Source organism: Mugil cephalus, chromosome 6 (genome assembly GCF_022458985.1).
Source record: "Mugil cephalus isolate CIBA_MC_2020 chromosome 6, CIBA_Mcephalus_1.1, whole genome shotgun sequence".
Taxonomy (NCBI): Eukaryota; Metazoa; Chordata; class Actinopteri; order Mugiliformes; family Mugilidae; genus Mugil; species Mugil cephalus.
Window position 1 is genome coordinate 25,843,171 of NC_061775.1, and position 27,324 is coordinate 25,870,494.

General features: G+C 40.9%; 4 protein-coding genes across 4 annotated transcripts; 1 reads left to right on the plus strand and 3 right to left on the minus strand.

Annotated features, from left to right (window-relative positions):
* Positions 1-3,454: 3,454 nt before the first annotated feature.
* Positions 3,455-11,048, minus strand: pycr3 (pyrroline-5-carboxylate reductase 3). The gene is made up of 7 exons (XM_047588088.1): positions 10,247-11,048; positions 8,079-8,172; positions 7,925-7,989; positions 5,741-5,920; positions 5,440-5,652; positions 4,444-4,536; positions 3,455-4,343 (listed from the first exon to the last, which is right to left on the minus strand). The coding sequence occupies exons 1-7, from the start codon at positions 10,703-10,705 to the stop codon at positions 4,143-4,145; spliced, it is 1,305 nt and encodes a 434-aa protein (XP_047444044.1). The 5' UTR covers positions 10,706-11,048; the 3' UTR covers positions 3,455-4,142.
* A 1,098-nt stretch (positions 11,049-12,146) lies between these two features.
* bmb (brambleberry) lies at positions 12,147-18,537 on the plus strand. Its single transcript, XM_047588283.1, has 13 exons — positions 12,147-12,349; positions 13,275-13,559; positions 13,802-13,930; positions 14,240-14,425; positions 14,520-14,742; positions 14,816-14,932; positions 15,028-15,207; positions 15,817-16,023; positions 16,118-16,271; positions 16,759-16,820; positions 16,915-17,030; positions 17,110-17,231; positions 17,324-18,537. Exons 2-13 carry the CDS (start codon positions 13,290-13,292, stop codon positions 17,451-17,453), a joined length of 1,896 nt encoding a protein of 631 aa, XP_047444239.1. The 5' UTR covers positions 12,147-12,349; positions 13,275-13,289; the 3' UTR covers positions 17,454-18,537.
* On the minus strand, positions 17,621-21,832 carry LOC125009973 (GDP-L-fucose synthase-like). Its single transcript, XM_047588284.1, has 10 exons — positions 21,696-21,832; positions 20,789-20,937; positions 20,013-20,127; positions 19,785-19,913; positions 19,632-19,705; positions 19,412-19,545; positions 19,183-19,314; positions 19,017-19,096; positions 18,837-18,936; positions 17,621-18,742 (listed from the first exon to the last, which is right to left on the minus strand). The coding sequence occupies exons 2-10, from the start codon at positions 20,935-20,937 to the stop codon at positions 18,687-18,689; spliced, it is 969 nt and encodes a 322-aa protein (XP_047444240.1). The 5' UTR covers positions 21,696-21,832; the 3' UTR covers positions 17,621-18,686.
* A 732-nt stretch (positions 21,833-22,564) lies between these two features.
* serpinb1 (serpin peptidase inhibitor, clade B (ovalbumin), member 1) lies at positions 22,565-26,221 on the minus strand. The gene is made up of 8 exons (XM_047588221.1): positions 25,998-26,221; positions 25,392-25,595; positions 24,161-24,298; positions 23,953-24,070; positions 23,717-23,859; positions 23,433-23,600; positions 22,843-23,346; positions 22,565-22,799 (listed from the first exon to the last, which is right to left on the minus strand). Exons 1-7 carry the CDS (start codon positions 26,133-26,135, stop codon positions 22,939-22,941), a joined length of 1,317 nt encoding a protein of 438 aa, XP_047444177.1. The 5' UTR covers positions 26,136-26,221; the 3' UTR covers positions 22,565-22,799; positions 22,843-22,938.
* Between the last annotated feature and the right edge of the window lie 1,103 nt (positions 26,222-27,324).

Sequence of the window (27,324 nt, forward strand, 5' to 3'; positions counted from 1 at the left end):
ACGAAAGTAAACTCAAACACTCTGTACAATAGTGCAATTCAAACCTGCTACACACTTATCATCATACATTTCATTTTAAAGTGCAAAATCCATTCACAATCAGGGATGAATATCATTCATAAAAGTGGACTAATCACAGTGGAGCTGTGAAAAACCTTGTGACAGTTTCCGTCCACGATGACGCACAGCGCCACTTTACACTTTACACTCCTCGCACATGAAGGGAGTGCACTTCCCGCACACACCCTGCACTTCCTGCGTCCCCCGCGTCGCTTTCTTTGAGCCGGACGCGCCTTCGACGATGGCGCCGTCACGTACCACTTCCTGGTTTTTCCTCGGCGAGGAGGAACAGGAGCCAATCAGCTGCTCCGACAGGTCGACTCTCCTCATGAAGCTGTTGAAGTCCTTCACGGCCGATGGCACCGGCACCTCCATCGCTTTCCATTTCCCGCCGACCATGGCGGCTCTTCTCACGGCGTCCCCCCCCCCCCGAGAAAGCAGCGGCGTGCAGAGTGGAGCACACGCCCACCTCCCGTCCATCCGTCCATCCACTTGACGAAGAGGAGCGCTCCATCTCTGATCCACCTGATCGACCCCCTCGCGGGGGGATTTCTCCCGTCAGGGCGTTGAGTTTTGTTCTCGGGACGCCACTTCTTCTGTCCCGAAATGTCTCGCAGGATCCGAACCCCTAAGGTCGTGCAGGTGACGGAACAGCGCCGGGCTGGTGTATGTGAAAGCGGTCGCAGTAAAATGTGGTAACCAGACCCCAGGGAAGTTTTTGTCAACCAGAGACGTCACCGCGTCAAATGACCTTTGCCCCTTCCCGGTGACGTGAGCGGACTTCCCCGTGTAAACGTTGAAGTCCGCGGTGTAGCCTGTGATGTCACACAGCACGAAAAAGCTTCACCCCGCACTTTGTCGACGACTTATTCCTCACGTACCGCTTCAGGGCGACTGCGGTCTCGGCGGCTACCATGCGCTCGCCCACGGAGAGGTTTTGCTTGGGGGTGGTACACGGCTTTGCAGGCTACGCGTAAACTACGTCCGTGGCTTTTCCTGCTGTCGTTGAAGGCATCTTCCGCGGGGTCGCTCAGGTGAACGTTCCCAGCGATGTTGAGGAACCGGTCTCCGGACGTGACCCTCTGAGGATTCCGGGACGCAGAAGATGGAGCTGGTGCGCCAAAAGTCTTCAGGATCCCCATGTACAGCGTTGGCCTCCGTCGCCTCCATCCATTTGAACTTTTTGTCCACAGCGATGTTTTTGTTCGTGTTGGCGCACAGCGTTTTGACCGCCGCCTGGTCGAGGAACATCCTGAACAGCTCGGAGATGGAGATGGGTTCTCCACGTGCTCTGAGAGAGGTGGCTGCACACCTGCTCTTCTTCTGGGGAAGAAATGCGGAGGCGGGAACGGCAGGTTGTCGGGGTCTTTTTCGGTTTTCCAGCCGGTTTCATCGCCGGGGAGCTTCTCTTTCCCTTCACTTCCTCTTCCTCTGCCTCCTCCAGAAATACAAACCTCCATGTCCTCCTCTTTAACATCATCTACACTGCACACAAGTTATAAGGTGTGTTAGATGTAATATATAATAATAATAATAATAATAATAATAATAATAATAATAAAACAACAATAATAAAATATTTGGAGCGAAATTCTTTCAGTGCTATATTTCTTTACTTACATGTCGATGGATGGATCAATCCCTGCAATGAAGTCGGCTTCATCTCCACTATCGGCGGAGTCCGGACCAGATGAGTTCACGGACTCTTCATCCGACGCTGTGACTTGATCGAAAGCTTCGTGCTGAAAGCTGTAAAACTTTTTTTTTTACAAACTTTTTAAACAAAGAGCGCGTAAAGAGCGTCCGGGGCCAGGAAAAACCAAAAAAAAAAAAAAAAACGAGAGCTGCAAACTGAGACACGTGTTTTCCGCAGAAAAACTACAATGTGCAGATAGTTACAGAAAAGTCGATAGTTCAGATACCATGTCTTTATGTTTAAAGCCGACTCTCAAATCAAAATATCGATACTTTCGATAATTCGGTCATTGGAGGTTATGTGGGGACAAGGTGAAGTGGAGAATATCGATACTATTGAGTTGTGGCAACACAACAAACCTTGTAACACACCACAAGGTTAAACCACAACACAGATTTAAGATGCAAGTATTTATTTTACAGTAGTTAAACAAACTACTATAAAACTACATTTATTTTAATGGACTTATTTTACTTATTTCTTTTCTTAGTGCTTGAAACACCATTCTCACATTTTGTATGTTGTTGTGTCTCTGTTTGTGTCTTTCTGTTGTTGTATTAGCCTATAATTACCTCAATATACGTCAGTTTAAAGTAAATAAATAAATACATTACTCTGGTGTCTTGTTTTCTTTATGGAGCTACTTTTTTTTAGTTTTTTTAAGACACATTAGGATGTATTTACTCAAAGTATCGGTATCATATGAGTATCGCTGATCGGTGGTATCGAACATCACTACCTTCCAAGTCCCGGAGGAAGTGACGTCACTTCTAGTTGTTGTGGGAAAGTTTTTGCTTTAGAAGGCTTTTTATTGGATTTCTACAAATCTATCAGTGGAAGAAAACATTACTCTGAGACACGATGAATGTGTGATATGTAAATATAACTTCTCTGGTTTAATATGCAAGAATAATTATTGTTGTCATTATTATTTGGTTGCGATTCTACCGGCGTTTAAAAAATATATATATGCAAATGAGATCCCCGGCGCTCCCGTCTCCTCGCGGCCTGTGTTGGGAAAATTTCATTATTTCTAAACATATTTACCAACTTTTTCCAGTTGTGGCCTTTTAACTGTTAATTTCAAAGTGTTTATTTGTCTCAGCAAGGAAACAACATTCTCCTGTAAAAAAAAAAAAAGCTTTTTTACTTCACAGATCAAAACAAAAGTTTTAAGTCTATACGAGTGGTATTAGTAGGACCTAAGAAGTATAAAGTCATCTCTGAACTGGAAGTAGTATTACAATTTAAGTCCCTAATGTGAACCAAAATATAAAACTGTTTATTTTAATGCAAAAGCAGAATTGGAAACGATGAAATCCCAACGTCCTCAAACGAGTACTTGTGAACTTGTTAAATTTTCATGTCATATCAAAGTAGAAAAGTTAATAAGAATAAATAAACAAGTGTACTGACCCTTCACTACCAGTACATGGCAGACAAAAGTGTCTAAATGAAGCAGAATAAGCTGTAGCAAACCTAAAACGTCACGTCCCCATATGAGGACGCCGGGTCTCAGGAGGTTAAATATCTTTCACATCTAACTAAACTATCTTTCTATACCTATTCATGGTTGCTGATGACATCATTTAATTAGTTTTTCAGGTCAAATTAAACATGAACCTCTGATATAATCTCAGAGCTTCTTTTGTATTTTCACAATAATTAAGAGCTTTAAAAAAAAAAAAAATGCACAAAGACAGTTCAACATGACACTTTATGAAAACCGATTCTACACACGTTGGCATCATAAATACTTCTCTACACACGGTGTTAAACGAGCACATACACACGGTCGGCAACTACGAATGACAACTACGCTAGAAACTATCATCGAAGTGCAGCTGCACAACCACAGTCGCTCTTTAAATGATCCCACATTCAAGTTTTATGCTTGATTTAATAACAATTAAATGCTGCAACACATTTACCTTCCACTCCACATCGTATGCACATCATAATCCCATCGACGAGAGTCCAGGAAAGATGTTTACATGCTGCAAAATTAGTCCTTAATTAATCTGATTTGGATTAGAACATCCACAACTATAGGCGCGATCAGATTTTGCTCAGCCTTTATTCACATCGATAGGATTATTATGTGCATGTAAAAACAGTCATTCACTCCTAAACTGTTGATCACAGACTCACAGTCAAATCATTTGCGTCTCCTCTTCAGTCATAAAATTAACCCAGCATCTAGTTCAGATTCCTGCGTCATTTTTTGAGTTGAGAAAATAAAAATAAAAAGTAGTGACAAGTCCTTTTTTATTTTATTATTATCATTTTTTTCTTGTTCGTCTCCCGTGTTCCTTGAAGACACTGAGCAGAAACGAGAATAAAAGAGTCTGGTGAGTAGTTCTTAGAAAGGCAACCTTGGCGGCCGTCACTTTTTGCAGCCCGATGACTTTCTCCCGAGCTCCCGGGCTCTTTCCGTGGCCGCCTCCACGGCGCTCATGGCCGCCGCCCTCACGCCGCCCTGCTCCAGCGCGTGGAGGCCGTAGATGGTCGTCCCGCCCGGCGTGCAGACCTCGGAGCGGAGCTGAGCCGGATGCTTCCCGGAGTCGCGTAGCAACCTCCCGGCGCCCTGTGGTGGTAGAAAGAAAAAGAAAAAGAAAAAAGGAAACAGATGAGGTAGAGTCACAGATTCTGTTCAGCTCGGTGACGACAGACGATGAGAAACTGACCAGAACCGTCTGGGACGCGATGCTGTGGGCCAGAGCGCTGGGCATTCCCATTTTAACGGCTCCTTCAGCCAGAGCTTCAGCAAAAAGATAAACCTGCAGAGAAGAAGAAACATGCATCACAATAAAGGATCAACAGTCGAGTTTATCTGCTCTTCCACCGTGAAGTTAATTTTTTTAAGGGTAGGTTCATGTTTGGTTCTTTCAGTCTCGTTAATTCTTTTTATCTTTGTGATATATTATTTAAAAATAAAATAAAATAAATAGTCTGTTGTAGTTGTTGTGGTTTATTGATAAAGGTCGACTGCCTTGTTCTTTCTTTTTATTATAAAATGAGATGAGAACAGACAAAGAACGGGTGAACTAAATGTGTGTGTGTTGTTATTATTATTATTGTTGTTATTAGGGAATGAAGTGGTGCCATTAACAGTTACATTATTACAAAGTTAATTATTATAGTGATAGTTATAGCTGCAATATCAATAATAAAAAGAATGATAATAATATTTACAAAGCTCCCAATAACAATTATTTAAAAATAAACAAAAAATAATAAATTGATACTAGTAATTATATTATTATAATTCAATCTCATTATCAAGACGGATACACACATTTTTAACAAACATTCATTGGTTACAGATGATGATAATAATAAACAATACTTATTATTTATGCACCATTTAATGCTCAATTTATCTGTATTTTCACCTAATTTATCATCTTCTCGTTTCCTTTAGCGTAAAATGTCTTAGTTCCTGTTTATAATCTGCTTCCATTTAACACACACAGTAGCTCAATCGATCATTGTGTGTATATGTTGCACACTCACCTGTATGTAACCACATATAAAACCATATAATATATATATATGTATCCGCTATAAAACCAACCTGCACCAGATTAGATGCTTTCAAATAAGTGCATTTCATTGCTCTGTACCTGCACATGTGTAAAGACTATAAAGTAGAATCTAATCTAAAGTAGCAGGACACTCACAAAGGCCACTCCGCTGCCACTCAGGCCCGTGTGGATGTCGATCCAGGCCTCCGGTCCCTCCTCCACCAAACCGCAGCGATGCAACAGGGACCGAAGCAGAGCGCCATCCTCTGGCTTGGCGTGGGTTCCCCGGGCAAACAGGAGGGCGCCTTCCTGCACCAGACAGGGCAGGTTGGGCATCAGCCGGATGGCGACGGCGTTCTCTGGTAGGAGCTGGAAGGAAAAAAAGAAACCAAACAAACACGATGTTTAGACGATGAACTGTTTGTGTTTTTTTTTTTATCTAGACTGCAGCTCTCACCTCTTCTAACGTGGCCAGAGTGACTCCGGCCGCCACCGACACGACGATGTGTCTGTCGGTGACGTGCTGCGAGATCTCGTTGAGGACCGGAGGAACCAGGTGAGGTTTGACGGCGACGAAGATGATGTCCGAGCTGCAGACCACCTCCACGTTGGAGTGGGTCACGGCGATGCCCAGCTCCTGAAACGCAACGAGTCTGTGAAGGCTCTGCAAGTCTAGTTTCCTTTATTTTTTAAAAAAACGCAGTCATGCAGGTTTAGGGGAAATAAAAAGTGTTAAATGATGATGAAAGAAAACACAACGCACAGAGAAGATGAAGATCAGATCATTTCACTCGTTTGAAGAATTAGAGACGATGACGTGTTAGCGTCAGGAGTAATTTAGTTACCGATGCCACCAGATTAACACATTATTTCGCAACACTTTTTATAAAAGTTGCAAAAGTCACACTCTTCTTACTCTTTTCCAAAATTATTCTTCCACTTGACTTTTTACTGACATAAGTTCCCGACGCTTCAGGACCTAAACATGTTTATTGAGACAGAGAAAACTGTGAAGAGTTCACTACAACATCAACATGTGACAACTGATGCTTTTCAGGTTTATGTTACACATTCATATGTTTCTTTTTCACCTCCTGAGCTTTTTTAATTTCTCCAAGGTGTTTGGGATCAGCATCATCTTTCAACAGGAAGTAGTAGTTTTTGAAAAAAAAAAAAAAAAAAGTCCTCATATGTGGACACTGGGATTATTTAATTATTTCTATTATAATAAAGTCACCAATGTGTGACAACATATAAAACAGTTTATTTTAATACCTGAACATGGCTCAGCAATGACAGGATTGCAAACGATGAACGTCCTAAAACAAGTACTTGCTAATTAGCGACGTCGCAGCTCGTTGCTATTGATAAAATTTGTTAAATTTGCGGATCATATCAAACTAGAAACATTAATAAGAATAAATAAATACGTTTTAACTGCAGAATTTGATGAGATTTTGTTCCTCGTCCACTTTTGTCCTGTGACCAACTAGTGTATTGTCCCTTTGCTACCACTAGATGGCAGACTAAAGTGTCCACTTACTTTCTCCTCTCATTTTCTTGTTTTGTTTTTACTTTAATTGTGTTTTTGTTTTGCTTTTTTATTCAGAAGTGTTATATAAATGTCTGTGTATTTATGTGTGTCCCTTTAAGCCGGAGGTCTCTGCAAAGTTTTTTTAAGTTCTCATGATGACAATAAAGACTTGATTCTTGAAATGAAGCAGAATAATCTGAGATAAAACGAGGACGCACGGTCTCAGGAGGTTAAGTTAATTTGATTTCACTGTTTTGAAGAAGTTTTCTGAAAAAAAAGGGATGAAAACAAATCTCTTCACTTGTACTTTAAAACACAAACGTATTTGATATATTTGGCAAAATACTTTTTGTTACAATCCTTTACTTTTTGTTGCAATTCACCTCTTTTTGTATACATGCCAATAATTGTATAGTTTATTCTACTTTTTTAATCTTATTATTTATCTTTTACACAGTTCATCCTTTATTCTTGTTACTTTTCTGGCCTTTGTTTGCTGTTGCAAATTGTAATTTCCCCACTGAACAACAAATAAAGCTATTTAATCTATTCTATTCTGTTTTTGCTCATTCATGGGTCGGAATCAGTCGACCTGACAGAGAATGATGTGAAAGGCTGATAACGCCGCACTCAGATATTGTTCCAAACTTTTTTCTGTTAATTTTTTTTTAAAGATTTGACCGATTGTAATTGTACTTTTGGTAAATATGAAACTAGAAACCAGAACCCTCGAAGGAAGTTCAGCCGAAACAATTTACACATTAAAAAGAAAGATTTATGCAACAAGTTGTACTGTAGCTTAAGTATATTCCACTAGTTAACAGATTAACATTTAAAGAGGACATGAAACAGACCTTCTTTAAATTATCATTTAATGCTTCACTTCCTGTTTAAGATGTGATGGAGAACTGTTCATTTCATTATTTATCTCTGTGCCACAGTTTTAAAATACATCTTAAACTGGTGAAACAAACTCCGTCTGCAGCATCAGCAGAACCTTATCTCACTCTTACACAAACACACACAGAAAAATAACCGTGATCCTCACCACCACTAACACACGTCTCATTAAGAACCGTGAGAAAAGTACAAGACGGAAACGTTTACCTGAAATCGGGCGAAGTTCCTGGAGGACGGCGCGCTCACTTTCACATTTAGAGGAAGAACATTCCCTGTGACGAGAACATAAAGTAAAACCTTTCACTCCTTCGCTCAAACTCCACACGGCTGCGTTAACACAACTCTTTCTCCACGGACTCACCGGACAGGATCCCCTTCGCGATGCCGTAAGCCATGTTTCCTGCACCGATGAAGCCCATCTTCAGCTGAGAGTCCATGTCCGGGTCCATTTTGATCTGAAAGAAAGGACACGAAGCGAGTTTAGAGGAGAAACAAGTCAACGCAACCGAGGACGAGAATCACAACACAACACAACCACATATGTGCATCATGGTTATATGGAACTCTACTTTAAGACGATCAGAGATTCAAGAATTAATCAACTTAAAAGAAGAATGAATACGTCTAAAAGCTCCTGAGACACTAAATCTTATGATATCATGATACTGAAGCTGCACAACATCCAGCTTTTCTACTATTCTACCACAAACCGTCGCCTTCTAACAAACCTAAACCAAAATCTTTTACATAAACCAAAATAACACGTTATCCACGACTAAAAAACAACAAGTAAACAGTGACTTTTGGCTTCACAAAGGACAAGAACTCGTCCTTTCTTCCCCCAAAAAAAACAAAAACGTCCACATCGAGCAGCCAGAGCGTCTGGAATAAAACACGTGTGATTAAATCCGATTTAACCCAAATCTGGTTTAAATCCGTTTAATCTGGGTATGACCAAAAACACAACAAAAAAAAAAAGGATTTACACTGGGAGTCTAAACGAGGCCTAAAATACATCGAGCAGACGCTGCGATCGTTTCCACGCTCAAAAGGAAACCTGATTACTGCGGAAAATCAGGTTAAGGCACAGAATCTGATAACATGTTAGATCCTGTTGACAGCTGCTCAGTAATCAGATTTCATCCCACACATTTCACCCCCCCCCCCCCCACACGCCACGCAGTTTCCCACGTGGTGGTATTACATTGTCGAAGTGCTTTAGAGAAGTCGCCTTGGCCTCTAGAAACCTGATAATGGGACTCGGTCGAACAAAAACAGACGTTGCAGCAAAGAAAATATTAAAAAAACCTGCACATTGTTCCTCGCAACGCTTTAAAATGATCTACTACACAAACAGTCCTGCAATAAATCCGGCCTTCATTCAAGTTTTGATGTGTGCATGGAAATAATGTGCCCTTATTAATAGATGTTTAATTGAAAGAGACCAAAATGAGACAAATTGTGTAAATAAAAATCCATATTTTTGCTTTTTATTCTACTTCTTTCCCAAATTACACTTATTTTCTTAAGAAATCACATTTTTTTTGAAGCAATATAAACATTCTCCTAATTTACTTGTTCTTCTTTGCACTAAAATAATTGGAAAAAGTCTAGAGTTGTCTTTATTTATAGGTTATTACACTACTATATCTTACTGGTCCAGTCCTTTAAGGTTTGTTTTGGTTTTTTATAGAGATTTCGTGCACAAATAATCTTTTTATTTATTTTTTTTGGTTATCTTGCACAAACCACTACCTCATTGTTTACATTTTAGAATTTAATCTATTATATTTGCCTTTTTTTTTTTAGCAATTTTAATTCCAATTCCACACTGTATATACAGAATGTCTTTATATTTCTTTTTCATCTAAATATTGCTGTAATATTCAATATTCTTTCAAATTTGATGTTGCTTTTTTTGTACATATTCTTGTCTAATTCCACATTATAGTTTCTGCAGGTTGCAACAAGTGAAACTTAAGACTTTTTAAGACGTTTACAGGGGTTAAATTTTAAATAAAATATGAAAAATAAGGAAAATCAGAACTACTTTTAAAATTTGTTGTGGACACGTTATTGAGACGTCCAAGATTTCTTTTAATAAACTTATGTGTGCAGTTCCACTTCCAGGTCTCATTTTTTATTTTTCCATATAAAATATATAAATATACATAAGGATAAAAGCCTAGAATCCAAGTTTTGCTTGTATTTAAGCCTTTTTAAGACTCTGCAGAATCCTTGATATAATATTTTGCGTCACTCCATGAATTAAATGCACATCTGTTTTGCACAGTACTATCAAACTTTAGTCTTCTTCTGCTCTACGACAACACTCCAGGGTTGGGATTTAGATTTATTCCAGTGCGTAAAGAGGTTTTTTTTAACGGAGACTGGTTTTGCTGCAGGATTGTTTTTGCTGAGATGTAAAACACAACGGAAAGCATGCATCTAGAAGACACACAAATCATCATTTAACGAGACTACAATCTCCTCCACTTGCACTGCCACACCAAACACCAGCACCCCTACAATTAAATCCAGGTTCTGGGCGGTGTGGTCCGCGCAGGGCTGCGGCCACGGCAGCATCGACGCGTCCCCGTCCGAGTCCTCCGTGGCCTCGTCGTTCCTGTCCGAGTTGACCCCCCCCCCTCCTCCGGTCCCGACCAGCGGGTGCCTGGACTCCATGATCGCCACCATCGTCTTCTCGTAGCGCCACCAGCCCTGTATCTTGGTGGGCGCCGTGGAGGGGGTCTCCCTCTTGCCCTTGTAGTAGGCGCTCTTGAGAAGTTTCCAGCGGAACTTGAGCTGGTCCACGGAGCGGTGGTAGCCGGCCGCCACCATCCGCCTGTGCGCCACCTTGAACAGTTTGTTGTTGCGCACTTTCCGCCCGTCCAGGCACTTCTTCATGTCCAGCTCCTTGAGGATTTCCAGGAACAGCTCCGTCTCCTTCACGTCCCAGTTCTGCTTCTTGATGCCGGGGTCGTCCATCGTTACTTAGCTTTAGCTTAGCGGCTAGCCACCGTTAGCCCCGCTGGCAGGCTGTTCACGCTTAGGATGCTAATTTGACGCTAGCATGCTCTTGGACTCAAGACTTGCAGTTTATTCACACCGTGCCAATAAAATGCGTAAAAACACGCAAACCACGTCAAATTTAGGCAAAACCAGCCCCGCCGTTGCCCCCCGGTTTATCGGTAGCTAGGAAAATAATCCAGATTAGATTAGAAATACAACGCACGTGTTTCTTGTTGACTGGACAACCATAAAGTATCACGGAGTGACCAAAACACGACGCTGTCAATAAACACCGACGAACGGTGGCGGTAAATAATTCATTCACCTGCTGTTTCTGTTCAGATTTGTTGAATTCCGACGTGTGACAAACCCCAAACTGTCGTTAAATTTTAACTGTCAAACACGTCGGATACTCCCGGATCATCCACAAACCTAAACAAGGCTGAACCAGCTGTGGGCGGATCGATCCAAAATGTCAAAAAATATCGATACAAAATACATGAATCGATATCGATCGATACCAACGCAGTGGGATCGATACTTAAATTTAAGTTTCTCTGTTGTACGAAAAAGAATATTAAAAAATAAATAAGTACAAAATAAGTACAATTAATGACATCTACGAATCAGTGTGAACTAGTGGTGGGCAGATCCATGCAAATATCGATACCACGTTACCGATACTTAAGTTTCAGTTGCTCTCTTGTACGACTGAAGTGATAATTTTGTACACTTTGTCAATTTTTTTACTTATTTTAAAAAAAGAAGAAGAACTGCAATGAACCACTTTAGCGAATTAGTGAACTAGTGGTGGGCAGCTCGATGCAAATATCGATACCCGCATTACCAATGCAATGAAATTGATACTTAAATTTCAGTTCCTCTCTTGTACGACTGAAGTGATAATTGTAACACGTTGTTTATCTAAATTTATTTACTTAAAAAAAAGAAAAGAAAATAGAAAGAAGTGCAATGAAGGGACAGACGTAGTTTTATGATGGTATTTTCTGAAACAATACCAGAAAACTAAAAAATAATTAATTTTCATTTGTTCTTAAGTGATAATTTTATGTTGTTTCTGGACAAAAACTTTTATTGTGATAATAAACTGTTTTTTTTTTTATTTATTTTATATCTTTCAAATTCTTTAATGGATTTTAACTGATTAAAAATCCAAAAGGAAAATAAAAAACACTTAAATGTCATAAACATTCATTCAGATTCAGATTGACGATGCACAAAATAATAAAAATAATGTAGCGGTATCGGCGATACTGGTCCTGTAGTAACTTAGTATCGGACCGATACTGAATCAAGAGGGATCCTGCACCACTAGTGTGGACAGAACCGCTGGTCCGTTTGATTTTGACTCCTCCTCCTCCGCCGCTGCCACGTCCGGGTGGGCGGCGCCTGTGGCGTCCTCGGTGTCACATTGACCTCGCGTGTGTTTCTTGTTTCACCGCATCGACCCGGGCTTTAAATCGAACGCACCTCTAAGAAAAATGCGAGCGTTTCCATTGGCTGCGGTGAAGCAGAAATATCAGAGTCATTACAATCAGCTGTGAGAGGGAGACACGGAGGGAGACTTTTATCCGACCGTCCTGCACAATTAAACCACAGGTACAACAACATTTAATCTGTTAAATGCTATAATTGAATATATCTTCTTTTTTATTTCAATTTAAAAATATATATATTTTTTTCCATTGGAGATGACATACAAGAACATTTTTGAAGGTTTAACTCCCATCATTACTGATTTTATTTTATTTATTCTTTAAATCTTGGCATTTAGCTGATTTAAATCGGGTTTTAAGCTGAAGTTGTGTAGATGGTTCTGAAATGGTTGTGTTACGGAGCGTTTGTGCAGAGCAGACATGTCTGGGCAAAACCTCCGTGTGGTCTTCATTCAGTAAAAATACATTATTCATGATTTTACTGGGTCCTGCAATTCACCGAAGCAGCTCTTGTATTTGCAAGACGCAACAAACTGCGCAAGAAAAAGAATCTGAAAAAGCTGCATTTAAAATTTAAAATCTTCACATCCATTTATTAAATCAGTCGCCATCTTGTCGCATCTTTTTGATTTCTGTTATCTTAAAGTTAATAATTTTTCCGAAAGACAAGTTTGTTTTTTGCTTTTTTGTACTTTTGTAGCTTTATATGTTTAGTCTAATTTAAACGCATGCGCAGACCGGCTTTAATTCCAAAGTGGTGCAACAAGTGCTTTTAAAATGTAAAATATTTGGATTTTAAGATTATTAAACTGTATTTGCCTCAAATATAGAACTATATTTATACATTTTTGATCCTATCTGAAGAAGGGATGAAGGGAAACTATGGAATCTGATTAACTCTATTAATCCTTGAAGTGAATTGTTCCATTTCTGTTGCAGGGACAGAGTAAAATACAAATATATATACACAATACATAAAGATGCATAAAAAGATGCACATGTGAAACACCTGTTAATATATGAATAATTATAGTTACTATTTAATAAAAGTTACAAACATGAACATTTTTCCTGAATCCTGGTCACAGTGTTCAGATCCAGACATGGACCGTGTCCTGATCCGACGCCTCCACCTCCTGCTGATGTTCATCCTTCTGCTCTGTCGCTGTCCGTCCGTCAGCGGCTTGTTTGAGTGGCTGAGGAAAACCGAGTCTCCTCCGGCATCACCTCCTCCTCCTCCTCCTCCTTCTTCTCCTCCTCCTCCAGCGCTCCTAGCAAAGGATGCTCGGTTTGAGATGGCGACTGCAGACGAGAAGTTCTTGGCCGAGGCGAAGCAGATGGAGCTCAGCCCGTTGGACGGCTGCCACCACAGGGTGAATATGAGCTTTTTTAAAAACCTTCAGGTTAATCACGTGTCCATTTTAAATAGACGTTTTAATCGAGACATTCACGGCTGCAGCAGGATGGAAGAGTAGCTGCTAAATTTAAAAGGAAAGGCTGCAAATGTTCGACTGTATGTATGACTCACAAGTCATATGACATAATTCTTGAAAAGTATTGTGCATGCTTCAAATACTTCTCCTGGATCATCTTTGGCATTTTTACTCCTCCACAGGTGGTTTCCCAGCTAAAGTCGAGCTGCGACAGCCTCTCGGAGGAAAAGCTCGCGAAGCTCGGGGTGGTTCTGTTTAACTGCCAGGCAGAAACTGAGGGACGCCGGACCTTCTCATGCACAGAGGAAATGGTAAAATACGAACAAAAGTACAACTTAAATAAATAAAAAAGTAGAATATCATGAAAATATGCAATATTTCTTATAATTTTTCCATAAAACCTCAGGAGTCAAGCTGCTTTGATGCAGTAATTCATGCAAAATAACATCCCACCAAGTGTTTTTCAGAAGCATTTGTGTTTAAAATAACCTGTATGTTTATTCAAAACCGAATCTGATGCATCATATATGTAATTATATTCTATTTTTTTGAGATGCAGAGTTCGAGGTTTTCATTATCTGTAAATAGCTTTTAAGTTTTTTTTATATTTTCCGTCTCAGTCTCTCAAAGAGTGCACGGCCGACATGGATCCGGACACGTGGAACGCCTACCACATAGTGAGCAACCGAGCGCGCTCCGTGTGCTACGCCACCCGCCAGCAGCTTTTCCGGCGCAGAGCGGAGCACACGGTGAACGCCCTGATCTCCACCGCCACCAGCCAGCTGGACGCCATGAAGGACCTGAAGGTAGAGAGCCTTCTTCTTCTTCTTCTTCTTCTTCTTCATGTCCACCACACTTTCCTCCTCAGTTTTGACTTGTTTTTTCTTTTAAATAAACCAGGAGGGTCAGCTGGAGTTGAAGGAACTGACCTCGGCCTCGCTGGACAAGCTGGTGGAGGGTCACAGCGCTCTGCAGGCTCAGCAGGGGAAACTGTACGAGGGCCAGGAGCAAATGGAGAGTTCGCTGAGGGACAACCTGCAGCGCCTGGGCCAGGAAAAGGCTCTGATCGCCTCTGGACAGGAGCTGGTGGCTCAGCTCATTCAGGGCATCACCAAGAGGATGGGTGAGAGTTCATCTGGAAATGTTGTATAATAAATATGCAGCAGGTTGGTTATATAAATATGATCATCCGTCAGAGAATGTGAGCGAGCATCTGCAGATCCACGGCTCCGAGGTGCAGGAGAGTCACAGCGAGATCGTCAGAGACCTGGCAGACGTCCGCCACCAGGCTCAGGACATCTACCACAAGATCGGTAAATTTAATCGCAGCCATCGTTTGTTTGCTAACGTCTGAGTTTTCTCCTCTTTGAGTTTCCTCTTCTTCCCCCTCCCCCCGGTGGCCGATCAGACCACAGCATGTCGGAGTTCCTCCAGTACCAGGACCAGACCTCGCAGTACTACTCGGACCTGATGAGTAAACTGGAGCGAATGAACAGCACCCTGGGCTTCATGCTGCACTACATCGACAACATGCAGAGCCGGATAGAGGAGAGGTTTCACATGATCCAGGGCTACCTGGGCTGGGCAGGTGAGACACGGCACCCACAACGTCACCAAACACACCCAGAACCTTTTTTTTCTTAATATACCGTTGTATTTGATTACACTCAGTACATTTACATGCACAAAGAAAATGAATTGTAGCCCTAATCCGACTTTAACTGGACAATTTAAGGGCTTGTAAACACGACTAAAGTCAGAGTTCTCCTTATCCAATTAAGACGCCCAGATAACACAACTGGAAATCGATTTTCTCTGGCATGCATACGCCTTAATCAGACTTTAACTGGACAACACGTGTGCACATGCTCCACAACCGCTGTGCTGGGGTATGAAACTGGAATATTAATATCCTTGTCAGTTTGGGGGTCTAAAAAAACGTTGAAGACCCCTGTTCTTTTTTTGGTGACGTAACTGCATATGTATTCGGTTTGTTTTAATGAAAATAACTAATTCCATACTTTATTTACATGAATTTTATCATTTATTTATTGTTTTAACAACCGAGACGTCTGGAATTTTGAAATTTCTAACATCTATGAACCTGTTTTCGGTCGTACCACCCAGCTCTAGTGGAACCTTCCACCGACTGATGTTGCTGCTGCTGCTTCTTCTTCTTCTTCTTCTTCCTCCCCAGGTCTGAGTCTAACAGCCATGTGGACGTGCGTCGCCCACGCCTGCTACTTCGTGCTTTGCGCCGTCCTGCTGACGTTCCTGCGCTGCCCGGGCTTCACTCGAGCCGCGCTGCTGCTCACGGTTCCTCTGAACGCGGTGGCCGAGGTCAACCAGCAGCCGGCGCTGGACCTGTCCGGCCTCAGCCTCCTGCTGCTCGCCTCCTCTCTGGGTACCGACTCGAATCTTCCCACGAGGCCAAAAACGTCTCCGGGATTCTTTGTACGCGTTTTGTCACGGTGTTGTGTTTGTCGTGCGTCTTGCAGGTCACTGGTTCGTGTGTCGGCTGTGGGCGTGTTTCCAGAGGACGGGGAAGGCGGCGGCGGCGGCGGCTACGCTACCGCTCGGTCCGTGCAACGTTGTGGAGCCACAGAAGGAGTCGTCGAGCCACTCGTATCCAGCTTCTTCTACACCTCAGAAGTGCGTTATATTGTCCCATGACTTAGTTCACGAATTATTTATTTCTTTAAAGCCACATGTTTTGATTGGACCAGCAAGTTTTTGCAGAGACATAATTAGTTACCTGATATATTTCAAACTGATCCGCTGCAGGAAAATTGTAAATGTAGAGCATGCACCTGCTTCCTGGAGCACGGAGTCTCCTAATCATTTAGTTTCTTTTAATCTTTGTTTGATTTGGTAATTTTAGGTTGTTTCACCTCGTAAAGAAAAAAAAAAATAATGATAAAAATAGTAGTAGATGCCTGAAAATGTTGATCAATTTTACTAAAAACCTAGTAAAACTAGTAAAACACATTTGATTTCATCTCATAAATTTAACAGAACAGGCTCAAAATCTGTTTCATGACTGATCTAATCCAGTTTGAAATCACTTCTACATTCTTCCAGTTTTTGATATTTTAAAAACCTTTGCTGCTATAAACCAGCCTATGTCTTCCATCCGCAGGGACAAAAAAGACGACATCGTGGACCAAGACGACCTCTTGAATCAGGACAGTTTCTTATCAGGTGGGAAACGAATGTGGAACCTTTTTCTTTTTTTTTTTCTACAGGAACAGGAAAATAAAATGTTAAATTTCTCGTATTTTTTCTCTTGTTTTAGGCGACTTGTGCATATCAGCGGTGTCTCCCCCTCACAGGAAGCTGGTCCTCGAGTCCAGGTTCAGGACCCCGCATCAGTCCACTCCCAGGTTTATAGCTCAGCCTGTTCTCTCAGCGGTGAGCAGCTCGACTTAAATAAAGCAAAACGAACTGTAAAAGAAGCGTCTTCCACTAATTTTATTTTATTTATTTGAAGGCACTGATTGAAGACATATCCCCGAAGAACCTGGGAGGTGCTTTTGACGCGGTGCTCGACTCTCGTAACTTGGCGAACGACTCTCGTAGCGCGAGTCCAACTCCGTCGCTAGTCAGCAACAGGTCAGAGGTTTAAACTTCATCCACCACCTCCTCTCGTGTGCTTTAACCGTTTCTGATCTTTAGTCTCTTTTCTTTTTTCTTTTTTTTTCCAGCTCCATGTCCGGCCGCCAGCTGTGCAACGGCGTCACTAAAACGGGGAAACCCTGTAAGAAGAGAGCCGTCCTGGGACAGGAGTTCTGCCGAGTCCACGAGGGAGGACACAGCTCCTACGTTCAGTCCTGAAATGTTCCACTTTTAAACATTTAAGCTGAAATTAACTGTTACTGACTTTGCTTGAAGTTTTTCTAAGCAGCTTCTCCATTTCTATATTATTTATACTTTTATTGCTGTGACTGTGCATTTTTAAATAAATTATTTCTTTGTATCACGTTATTAAACAGAGCAAAATCTTGACTTTAATCACCATTTATTTTATTATTGTCTTTTGTAAAATATAAAAACCTACAATAACCAAGACAAATCCACCTGTGATTCCGTTCTTTAAAGATTCAAGCAGGACAACGAAGACGTATTACGAGTAGAAAACATTCATCTTGCTCCGTGTCTGTTCACCCAGTTTAAAAATAGTAAATACCGTAAACTTTCTGTTCATTAAATTCAGTGAATCAATGCAAAATCATTTAGATTCTAAGTCCCAAACCGTTTTATGTGGGATTTATTTATGTGGGATCTGAATTACTGCAACTTTAAACTGTGCCAGCACCTGAATTGATTTGAGGATTTAAATGTGGTGAATAAGACTCGTGTTACAGTGGCTGCATTTACATGGACAATAATAATAAACGCCCCAAAATATTAACCGCAGCGTATTTAAAAAAAAAAAAAAAAAAATTAAAAAAATCACAAATCAGCCTGAAATGTTGATTCTTTTTCTCCCAAATTCAACTAAACTGTTTTCAAAGCTGACTTACATCAGGAGTGACAAATATATGGCTGATGTGCCAAAACTGGTCCAATTTGGCCCATGTGACGAATTTGCAAAGTGCAAAAACTACCTGAGGCCTTTTAACTGCAATTTATCAACATAAATATGGCACCAGTTCCTAATTATTTCACGAGTTGCACTGATTTATTAGCAGCTGTGGACATGACACACACTGAGAACCAGCAGATGGCAGCAATGAGCTGCAATTGCAATTAATTTTCTCAAAATATTGTTGTTTTTTTTTAATTAAATGTTTTGTATGATGATAGTTTATTGAATGCATGGGTTATTTATTATTGTCTAGTTATGTTACTGGTCTGTTTTTCTACCTCCATGTTTCGGTCCCTCCTGGAAACTCGACCCCACATGAGACAAAAACTCTCATGAGATTCTGATTATTACTAGCGTCCATGTAAATGCACCACGTGACCCCTCCCAGACAGATAAACCTCTTCACCTCAGCTTCTCTTCCAGCAGAGTTAGTGACCGACCGGCAGGATTTGGCGATAAACACATTAAAGCACAGATTTTCACTTGCGGGCTGAGTCGTGATTGGCGACAAACCAATCGCAGGTTTCCTTTAAAGCTGCAGAGAAAACACAGGGGAGATCCGGTCAGAACGAGGCGGCTAATTGAATCATTTTTAAATTTGTGGACGCGCCGAATTGTCGGTTTCCCACCTTGTTTGAAGGGTGTGAACGTGAAGTCCGGGAGGTAGCGGCGCAGCTTGGCGTTGCTCGCCGTCTTTTTGAACTGGCCGTCTGCTTTACTGGTGTCATACTGAGCGTCAGAGGTTAAAGAAGCCTCAAAACTAAACGACTGGTGTTAATACAGATTTATGCATCTATTAAAAAGGATACGACTACTTCTCCTTTAAATCCCAAAGCCTCAACAACTCCTTCTGCTGCTTCCTTGATGGACACCTCATCTTCTTCACCAACTACGAACAAAAGACACCAAATTCTTCCAAACGCTTCCCATTTAAACCAAAAACGCAAAATGAGCTGATGTGTGAGGAGGACTCACCGGACAGAATGATTGGATCGACCTCGGGATATTCCCTCAGGACCCAGAGGAAGAGACGAGCCAAGTCCAGGGAGTAAATGAACTGCCTTCTGGGAGAACCGGAGCCCCACACCGTCAGCGGCTTCCCCTCCTCTAACCAACAAAACAATACGAACAGTAAAAAACGCTGCAGACTCTTCTCGTTTCTGCAAACTTGAGTCCTTTTCCACGCATCCGATTTGTCGCTTACTTTGAGCGATGTACGCTTTGTGAATGAGGCCCGGCAGCACGTGTCCGTCCTCGATGCTGAAGTTGTCATGAGGACCGAACACGTTGGTGGGAATCACAGCTGTGTAGCGACGTCCATGCTGCTGGGAAAGAGCCCTGTGAAAAACACACACGTTACTGATGTGTGAACCCAAAATCAGTGAATTGATTCAAATAAAAAAGTTTGTAGCACAACAACAAACCTGTTGTGGACGTCGATCATCCTCTTTGCGTAGGCGTAGCCGAAGTTGGACTCGTGAGGTGGACCGTTGTGGATCTGAGGAGATAAATTAGGTTTAGAATTGTTTAACTTTATAAAAATACGAGCTTTGAGCCGGAAAACGTAGATTATTTACCATGGTCTCGTCGATGGGATACGATGTTTTATCTGGGAAGATGCAGGTGGACAGGCAGGAGACAACCTTGACCGCGTCCACTTCGTGTGCCGCCTGCAGCACGTTATCGTTGATGTAGATGTTGTTCCTCTGAAAGGGGACGAAAAGTGACAGGTAGGAAGACGAGTCCGAACACCACTACACATTTCTATAACCAGCGGCGGAAGCAGCGGAGCGTCTTCCTCATACCCAAAAGTCCAGGTTGTGCTTCATGTTCTTGAAAAGGCCCCCGACCATAGCAGCCAGGTGGATGACGTGCGTGGGCCGATGTTTCTTGAACACCGCCCGCGTTTCGTCCACGTTCCTGAGGAAGAGGCCGGTCAGATTGAAGAGACGTTAGCAAAAAAAAAACACATGTTAAAAAGTATGGCTCTCACACATGAAGCTGAAGTTTGTTTCCGATTCGGCGCTTAAACGGAAAAGTTAAGGAGACAATTAACTGAACGTGCACTGTGACTGTTTGCCCACTTTTTCTTCTTGATGTGAAAACGTTTTAGACACTTTAGGAAAGACATTATTGTCTGACACACACTGTTGTATTTGGAAAACTTTTGTTTTATTTGTGAAAATGCAAAGGAGAGATTTCACCTCATTAGACGAGGTCCAGATCAAAAACCACTTTACCTGGATTAATCTACAGACCCTGGAGATTCATTATAACACATTTCCAGTTTATGAAACCTTTATTCTATTTGTGAAAATGCAATGAAGGCATATTTATTACATTATTACAACAAAATTTTCATATTAGATAACTGTAGATTTAGAAGTTTAGCCTGATAGGGAAACCAGTCCAGATTTGAGAAATACAGTGGTTTCTGATCTGGACCAGGTCTAATGAAGTCTAGACATATCAAACAAAAACAGTGAAATCTCCTCTTTAGCATTTTCACAAATAAAACTAAAGTTTCTTAACTTTCCCCTTAAGAGCCAATTTGCAGGCAAACTTCAGCGTCGTCTCTCACATGAGGTTGGCATCTTTGGAGGACAGAAATATCCATTCTTCCCCCTCCTTTGCGCCGCCTTGCTCTTCGACCACATGCTGTATGGCCCTCCCCACCAAGCCGGACCCTCCGGTCACCAACACCCTCATCGGAGCTGTGTGATCACCCATCTAAAAAAAAAAAAAACAAAGGGAAAGATAAAGGGGGACAAGACGTGGCTCAATAATCAATGATGCACTGACAGTGTGTGTGCAGGTGGGTGTGTTGCAGCTTTGCAAGCACAGATGTTTGCAGTGCCACGTTATTTTGCGTAGTTAAATAAGCCCCAGAGATATTATATTACAGAGAGTAAACAAGGAACCTGCACTAAACTGAACGAAGGTGCTACTAGTCAGTTAGCTATTATATTTTATTAAATAAAGTGGTTTTTATTAGGAGCAGGTTTGAATAAGTGAAATGTAACACTTTTTAAGAAAAGTATGGGTTAAATTTAAGACCTACACGTTCATGGGGCCACATATATTCAGCCCAATTTCCAACATAACAGCATAATAACCTATAATAATAAATCCAGATTTCTTTTAGTGCAAAGACGTACAAGTAAATTAGAAAAATGTTTACACGTAATGAATTAAGTGCAAAAAAAAATTGCAATTTGTGCACATTTCTGTCTGCCTCCGACTAAAACAATGAACAAATTAGGAATAAAAGTTATTTTTACTGCCAGACGAGCTAACTGCAAAGTTTATGTTAACTAGCAACTAGCCGCTGTCACATTCACGTCTTTATAAGTAAACGCTGCATTAAATGTAGCCGCACATGGCTAAACGTCAACTATTTATGCTCATGCTTTCATGCGAGTGTCAAGTCAGAGCTGTGAAATAACAAGTAAAACATGCGTTTAGCAGGTAAATTAGTGGTTTCTCACCTGTTAGCAAGTCTGTCGCGCACATACGGGAAAAGCCGGTTGGAACCAGGAAGAATGGAACTCAGCTTCCGGTTGTGATTCTTCAGAGTAAAGTGTAACTTTCGAACAACTGTGTTAGTTTCGTGTCTCAAATACCCAATATAAAGTGTTTCGATTATTCTAACATTTTAATGATATGAATTATACAACCAAAACTTAAACATTATATAAAAATGCTTCTCTCTGACTGTTTTTATACTATTTTAAGTTTTACTTTTATGGGAACAATACAACATCCGGTTTTTGGCGAGTAAAAATCAACGTGGATTATTTTTAGAGGATTTTAAAATTATTTTTTTATTTTACATTTGAATAACTGGTACGTTTTTTATTATTATTTTTTGTTATTTTTAATATGATATGTTCTTAATGTTTCCATTAGTCTTTTTAAATTTTAATTATATATATTAGCAATTACCTTATTAATTGAAGGATTATTATCTTTATTATCTCATCTTGAGGTGTTGTAGCGATGCAGCAATGTTATGGTATTTTTGTATATTTTTATCATTCATCATCTTAAGAAAACATTACTATTATGTATGGCTGCCACTTGTGAACAAAAAGAGCGTTGACGCAACAGAAGCTGGTGTTGACACATTTCACCTAACCGGTATTTTCACAGTTTTCACATGAAGTTAACAGGAAGTACAATGACTGTGGCTGAAATGAACAAAGTTTGAGTTGCATTGAATTTAGTTGAGCTGCCTGTTTTGAGAGAGAGTTACTCAGAGTGTTACTTTCAGCGTGTGAATTCTTATTTTACATGTGTTTTTCTCTGTTGTGCTGCAGTTTTGAAGAAACACGAAAAAAAACTTCCACAAAAAACATTCAGTTAAATTCATTTTTATGTTTCTTCCTTTGAGTCAAATTTAACACAAAGAAGATACGGAATGAGAATGGGATGAATAATAATCAAAGCTTTTCTATACTGGTGTGAGTAAATTACATCAACTGTTTCAGTGCAAAAGCAGAAAATACATACACAGATCAGCCACAAGATTAAAACCACTGGTCTTTACGATATTTCTGAACATCATGTTGGTTTGGTGCTGTTTGCAGCAGGTCCTCTGGTGAGCATCGGCCTTCTTCTGGTTACTCTTTTCATGTTTGTTTTACTGTTGCAGCTGATCAGCATAGTTCTTCCATCTATCGTTTCTTCTTTTATCGAGCTGTTCCCGCCTCATTTCTCCGACGGCTCCGTCTACTGAGGAGACGTGAACCTGCCGAGGAACAGGATGGACTTGGTCTTGTTGTGCCTGATGAAGAAGAGGAAGGGGTGGTCCGCCGTGAAGTGCTCCTCCCTCAGCATGCAGAACGATACCATGCCGGCGGTGGCGGCGGCCGCCTCCGTGCCCTCCTCGTTCACCTCCACGAAGGCCTTGTGGGCCACCGTGGACAGGAAGAGCCCCCCCTCGCTGTTCATGCCGGTCAGGTCGGCCTTCCCGCCGCAGAACACGTCGGCCATGCCCAGCTTCGCCAGAGGCTCGTTCAGCTCGTAGTCCTCCTCCAGCTTGAACTTCGGCAGGTGAACGATGACGTCCGACTGCGTGTCCATGTTTTCCCTGGCGGTCCACTCGTCCAGCTTGCTCTGCGTCAGCTCCTTCTCCAGCTGGAACGCAATGAATTCATACATTTTATTTACTCTGGTTAAATTCTACATGTAGCTTTACCACATCGATGGTAGTTGCTGTGCACCTTCAGCAGAGGCGCAGTGCCTTTGTCAGAGTCTTCCGGTAGCAGGATGAACATGCTGAGTTCCTCGTCCACGTACGGCAGCTCCAGGATCTGAAGGCCGTGTTCAGGGACGTAGTTGTAGGGCAGTTTCTTCATCTGGTACATCATCTGGACCGGCTTGGTTTCATCCTGTTGCACAAGGAAACGCAGAGAATCAGAGCGATCAGATTAGAAAGTCTGTTTATCTGGGTTGAGTCTAAACCGCTTCCTGCGTTCAAACTTTACGGTTTAATTAGCTTTTTCACCCCGTTCACGTTAAAGGGCATCTCTTTGGTGTCGGCGGCACTGAAGCGGTTCTTCCAGTTCCCTTTGAAGTAGATGGCGTTGACCAGAGCCAGTCTAGTCATCGGGTTCACTGCTCCTGGCTTTAGAAGGTCTTTTATCTTATCTGAAAACAGATGCACAAACTAATATTTAACACGGATTCCCAGAGGAGACTGTCAAACCACGAACAAACTGTGGGAGTTTTAAATATCCCGACTTTGTGTCTGGTTCTCCACCCAGGCGTTGATCTCCTCCCTGCAAGTCTCCGAAGCCCCGATGAAATCAACCGGCTTCAGGTCGGCATCGTAGTACTTCTGCGTAGCATCCAAGAATTCCTGCAGACGGCACGACGTAACATCTCGTCAGTTTTAACCGAGCGCAATCGCGATATTTGACGAGCACAAAACCGAAAAAAAAAAACTCACCGGCAGGAAGTGGGTGGTTTGTTCTCCGTAAAGTCTGTTGGCTACTTTCAGAATGTACGATGCAGACGGGGAGTTGATGTCGGCGTTTAACGTCTGGAAGTCAGCGTGAACGCCTTCACCTGAACTGAACGAGAGGGCCTGCGTGGAAAATAGAAATTATTTTACATTTTATTTCAAAAGTATGACAGAGCTGGTGGAGATGAAGATTAAAATATGAGATGTTTGAAGGGATGAACATGTGCATTTGCACGTAGGACATTTACTGCATATTTTGTGTAAATTGGACTGTACATTTTTTGTAAACTTTAATTCTACCTCATTCTTATTTCATTTTATTTTATTCTTATATCTTTGCCACATTCATGTTTGTTTTTCTTGTGACTCCTTGGACTCTTGCAGGGATCAATAAAGTGATCCTGAATCTTGAAGCCAAGTCACTGTAACAATTATTGGTACTTATATCAAGAATTTAGATAAAAATGAGTGTATTCAATAATCTTTAGGTATCTTGTATTTGTCTGGTTGTTCATTCATGCACCAGCTCATACAAACTTTACAACCTTTTGTGACCAAACGTTCTTCCAGCTGACATGAATCGAAACACCAGTTTTTTTCTGGAGCTTCTAAATCTGACGTTGGAGTTTCAAATCATGTATTCGTTTCCTGCCCGATAAGGATAAAAGAGGAACGTCCTCCAATATTTTTATTATGCTCAGTAAAATCACATACCCTTTCTATTCCAACACAGAACAAGAAATAACGCCTTTCTGTACGATTTAAACTCCAAACAGGGAAAGGTTTTATATATAGATAACGGATATCAAAGCTGATGCACAAACCATTAAGACAAAACTTCCTGGATAAAGCAAACTTTCAGAAGCAAACTAATTTAATGAAGCTCTGCAGAAAGTTTTCCGTAAGGCTTGAGGAAAGTGTTCGGGTGCAGGTTAATGTCGGTGGTCGTCAGGATGTTGTAATCTTTGTGTGTTTGCATTGTTCCTGTCCTGAACAGAAGCTCTATCTCGCTCCAGAGACATGCACTCAGGTCAAAGTACTGGTGTGACTGCATACAGGCTGAGCCTCTCCCATGCCACACCTTTGGGCGAACGCCAACAAAACCACCTGAGCTAACAGAAGAAGTCTATTCGTCACAGCCCTCGAGATGTTTTATGGTGAGCGATTACATTTTATGACCCTTTGCCATAAAAAAAAAAAAAAAGGGTGTGTTCACCTGAGCCATCTGAGCAGCAGTGTCTCCCTTAGCTCCCAGGTAAACCATGGCCAGGGCCGAGCTGATGCTGAACGGGGAGACGAAGATGTTCCCGCTGGGGTTCGCTTGGCTCAGGGTCCGGAGCAGGTCCAGAGAAAACACTGTGTTTGAGCTGCTGATGGCGGCCATGACTGATGATGAGGAAGATGATGATGATGATGTTTCCTGCAACATGCAACAAATAAATAAATAACATAAAACATGTATGCAACTATCACGATGTTCATATAAAGCGATAAATAATAGAAGTATATACAAAATTACACGTATAAAACTGTATAAACATTGAGATATGTAAGAAATATGAGTTATTAAGCTAAATATAAATCCTAGGAAGTGAAAACATCACTTTAAACCGCATTACAGGCTTTGAATGTCACATTAGAGGCTTGGTTTGACTGCACCTGCTGTTAAAGCGGTTTTATTTTCATCTGCATCACATTTTTTCACCGAAGCGAAGCGAAGATTTGTTTTTACCGGAAATAAACCAGCGCACGCCCACTGCTCCTCTTTAAATGCCACTTTCTTATTTTATTACACGAAAGTTGAAATACATTCATACTTTACCTGATCCTCCGTTTCAAACGTGCACCGCTCGCACAGATTCAGGGCGTAAGAAAGTGAAAGTAATGCGCAGAACGCAGAAATCCCCGAGGAGCCCCAGCACGAAGACAGAAGACGAGTCCCTGGACCACCCCTGCTCATTTATACGGAACTTAAGAGCAAAGGGACCAGACTCTGACCCCGACTCCGGTGGCGGACTGCAGCGGTCTGTGGGTGTGACACGCGTGACTGCGCGATAAGTCCAGACGGTGACGGGGAAAATGTGCAGAGACTGGACAAAAAAAAAAAAAAAAAAAAAAAATGCGAGTGCATAAGCGTGTATCTGTGGAAATGTCTGTTTGCGCAACCTGCTCGAGAAGTCTGCGCAGGTGCTATGAATGCACATGTTTAACACAAATATATTATTATTATTATTATTAGGTGATATTTTTTAATATAGTCTGTCGATATCGTGGATGTTACGCAGGGGCGTAGTCGGGGCCCATTGACTGAAGTTGAAATCTGATTTTATTTTTTTAAAAAGTCTGAAAATCAGGTGTGAAGCCTTTTTATGTCTGTTTTTTTTCTTATAGATTTTCAAATCATAGTAATAGCTTTATTTATGTATTTATTTATTTATTTATTATTATTATTATTATTATTATTTTGGTTTTTATATTTCTGAAGCCATTACAAACACTGGAATATAAAAGGGTTAAAAATCAGAAATTAATACATTTTTGCATATTTATAATTAGTGGATTCAAATATTTATGTAAAAAAAAAGTAGGAAAAAATATTAACATGCTATTTTAGGACGTTTTTGAAGAAGACACTTACAATGTAACAATTTTGTAATCAGATATGAGGGTTAATTAAATAATAATAATAATAATTCTGACACATTTTTAGAATTTCAAATGTAAAACAGTTTTCATTAAATATTATGTTTGTTTTTTTTTCTTCTTCCAGGTTTAAAACTCTGATCTGAAAGCTTCTCTGCACAATTTTACCAGATTTCAAATCAAGAAAACTAATAATTATACTAATAATTATACAATTTCAATAAAGTTGAGTCTAATAAATGCACTGGGAGAACAAACCTGAGGCTCCAGCTGCCAGATCTGTTCAGTTATATGTTCTGTAACTCAGAGCCACACACATTTAAGAATATAAAATATATTTTAAAATATAAAACGTAAAAACGTCAAACTCTAATTAAAAAAAATGAAATCTTGCATAATGTTTCTCTCATAACCTAAAAAATAAAACATAAAATATGCTGTAGTTCTCTTTACACTGTTTAGATTTCCGAAAAAAAAAAATTTCAGTTGTTCCCACATTTTCACTA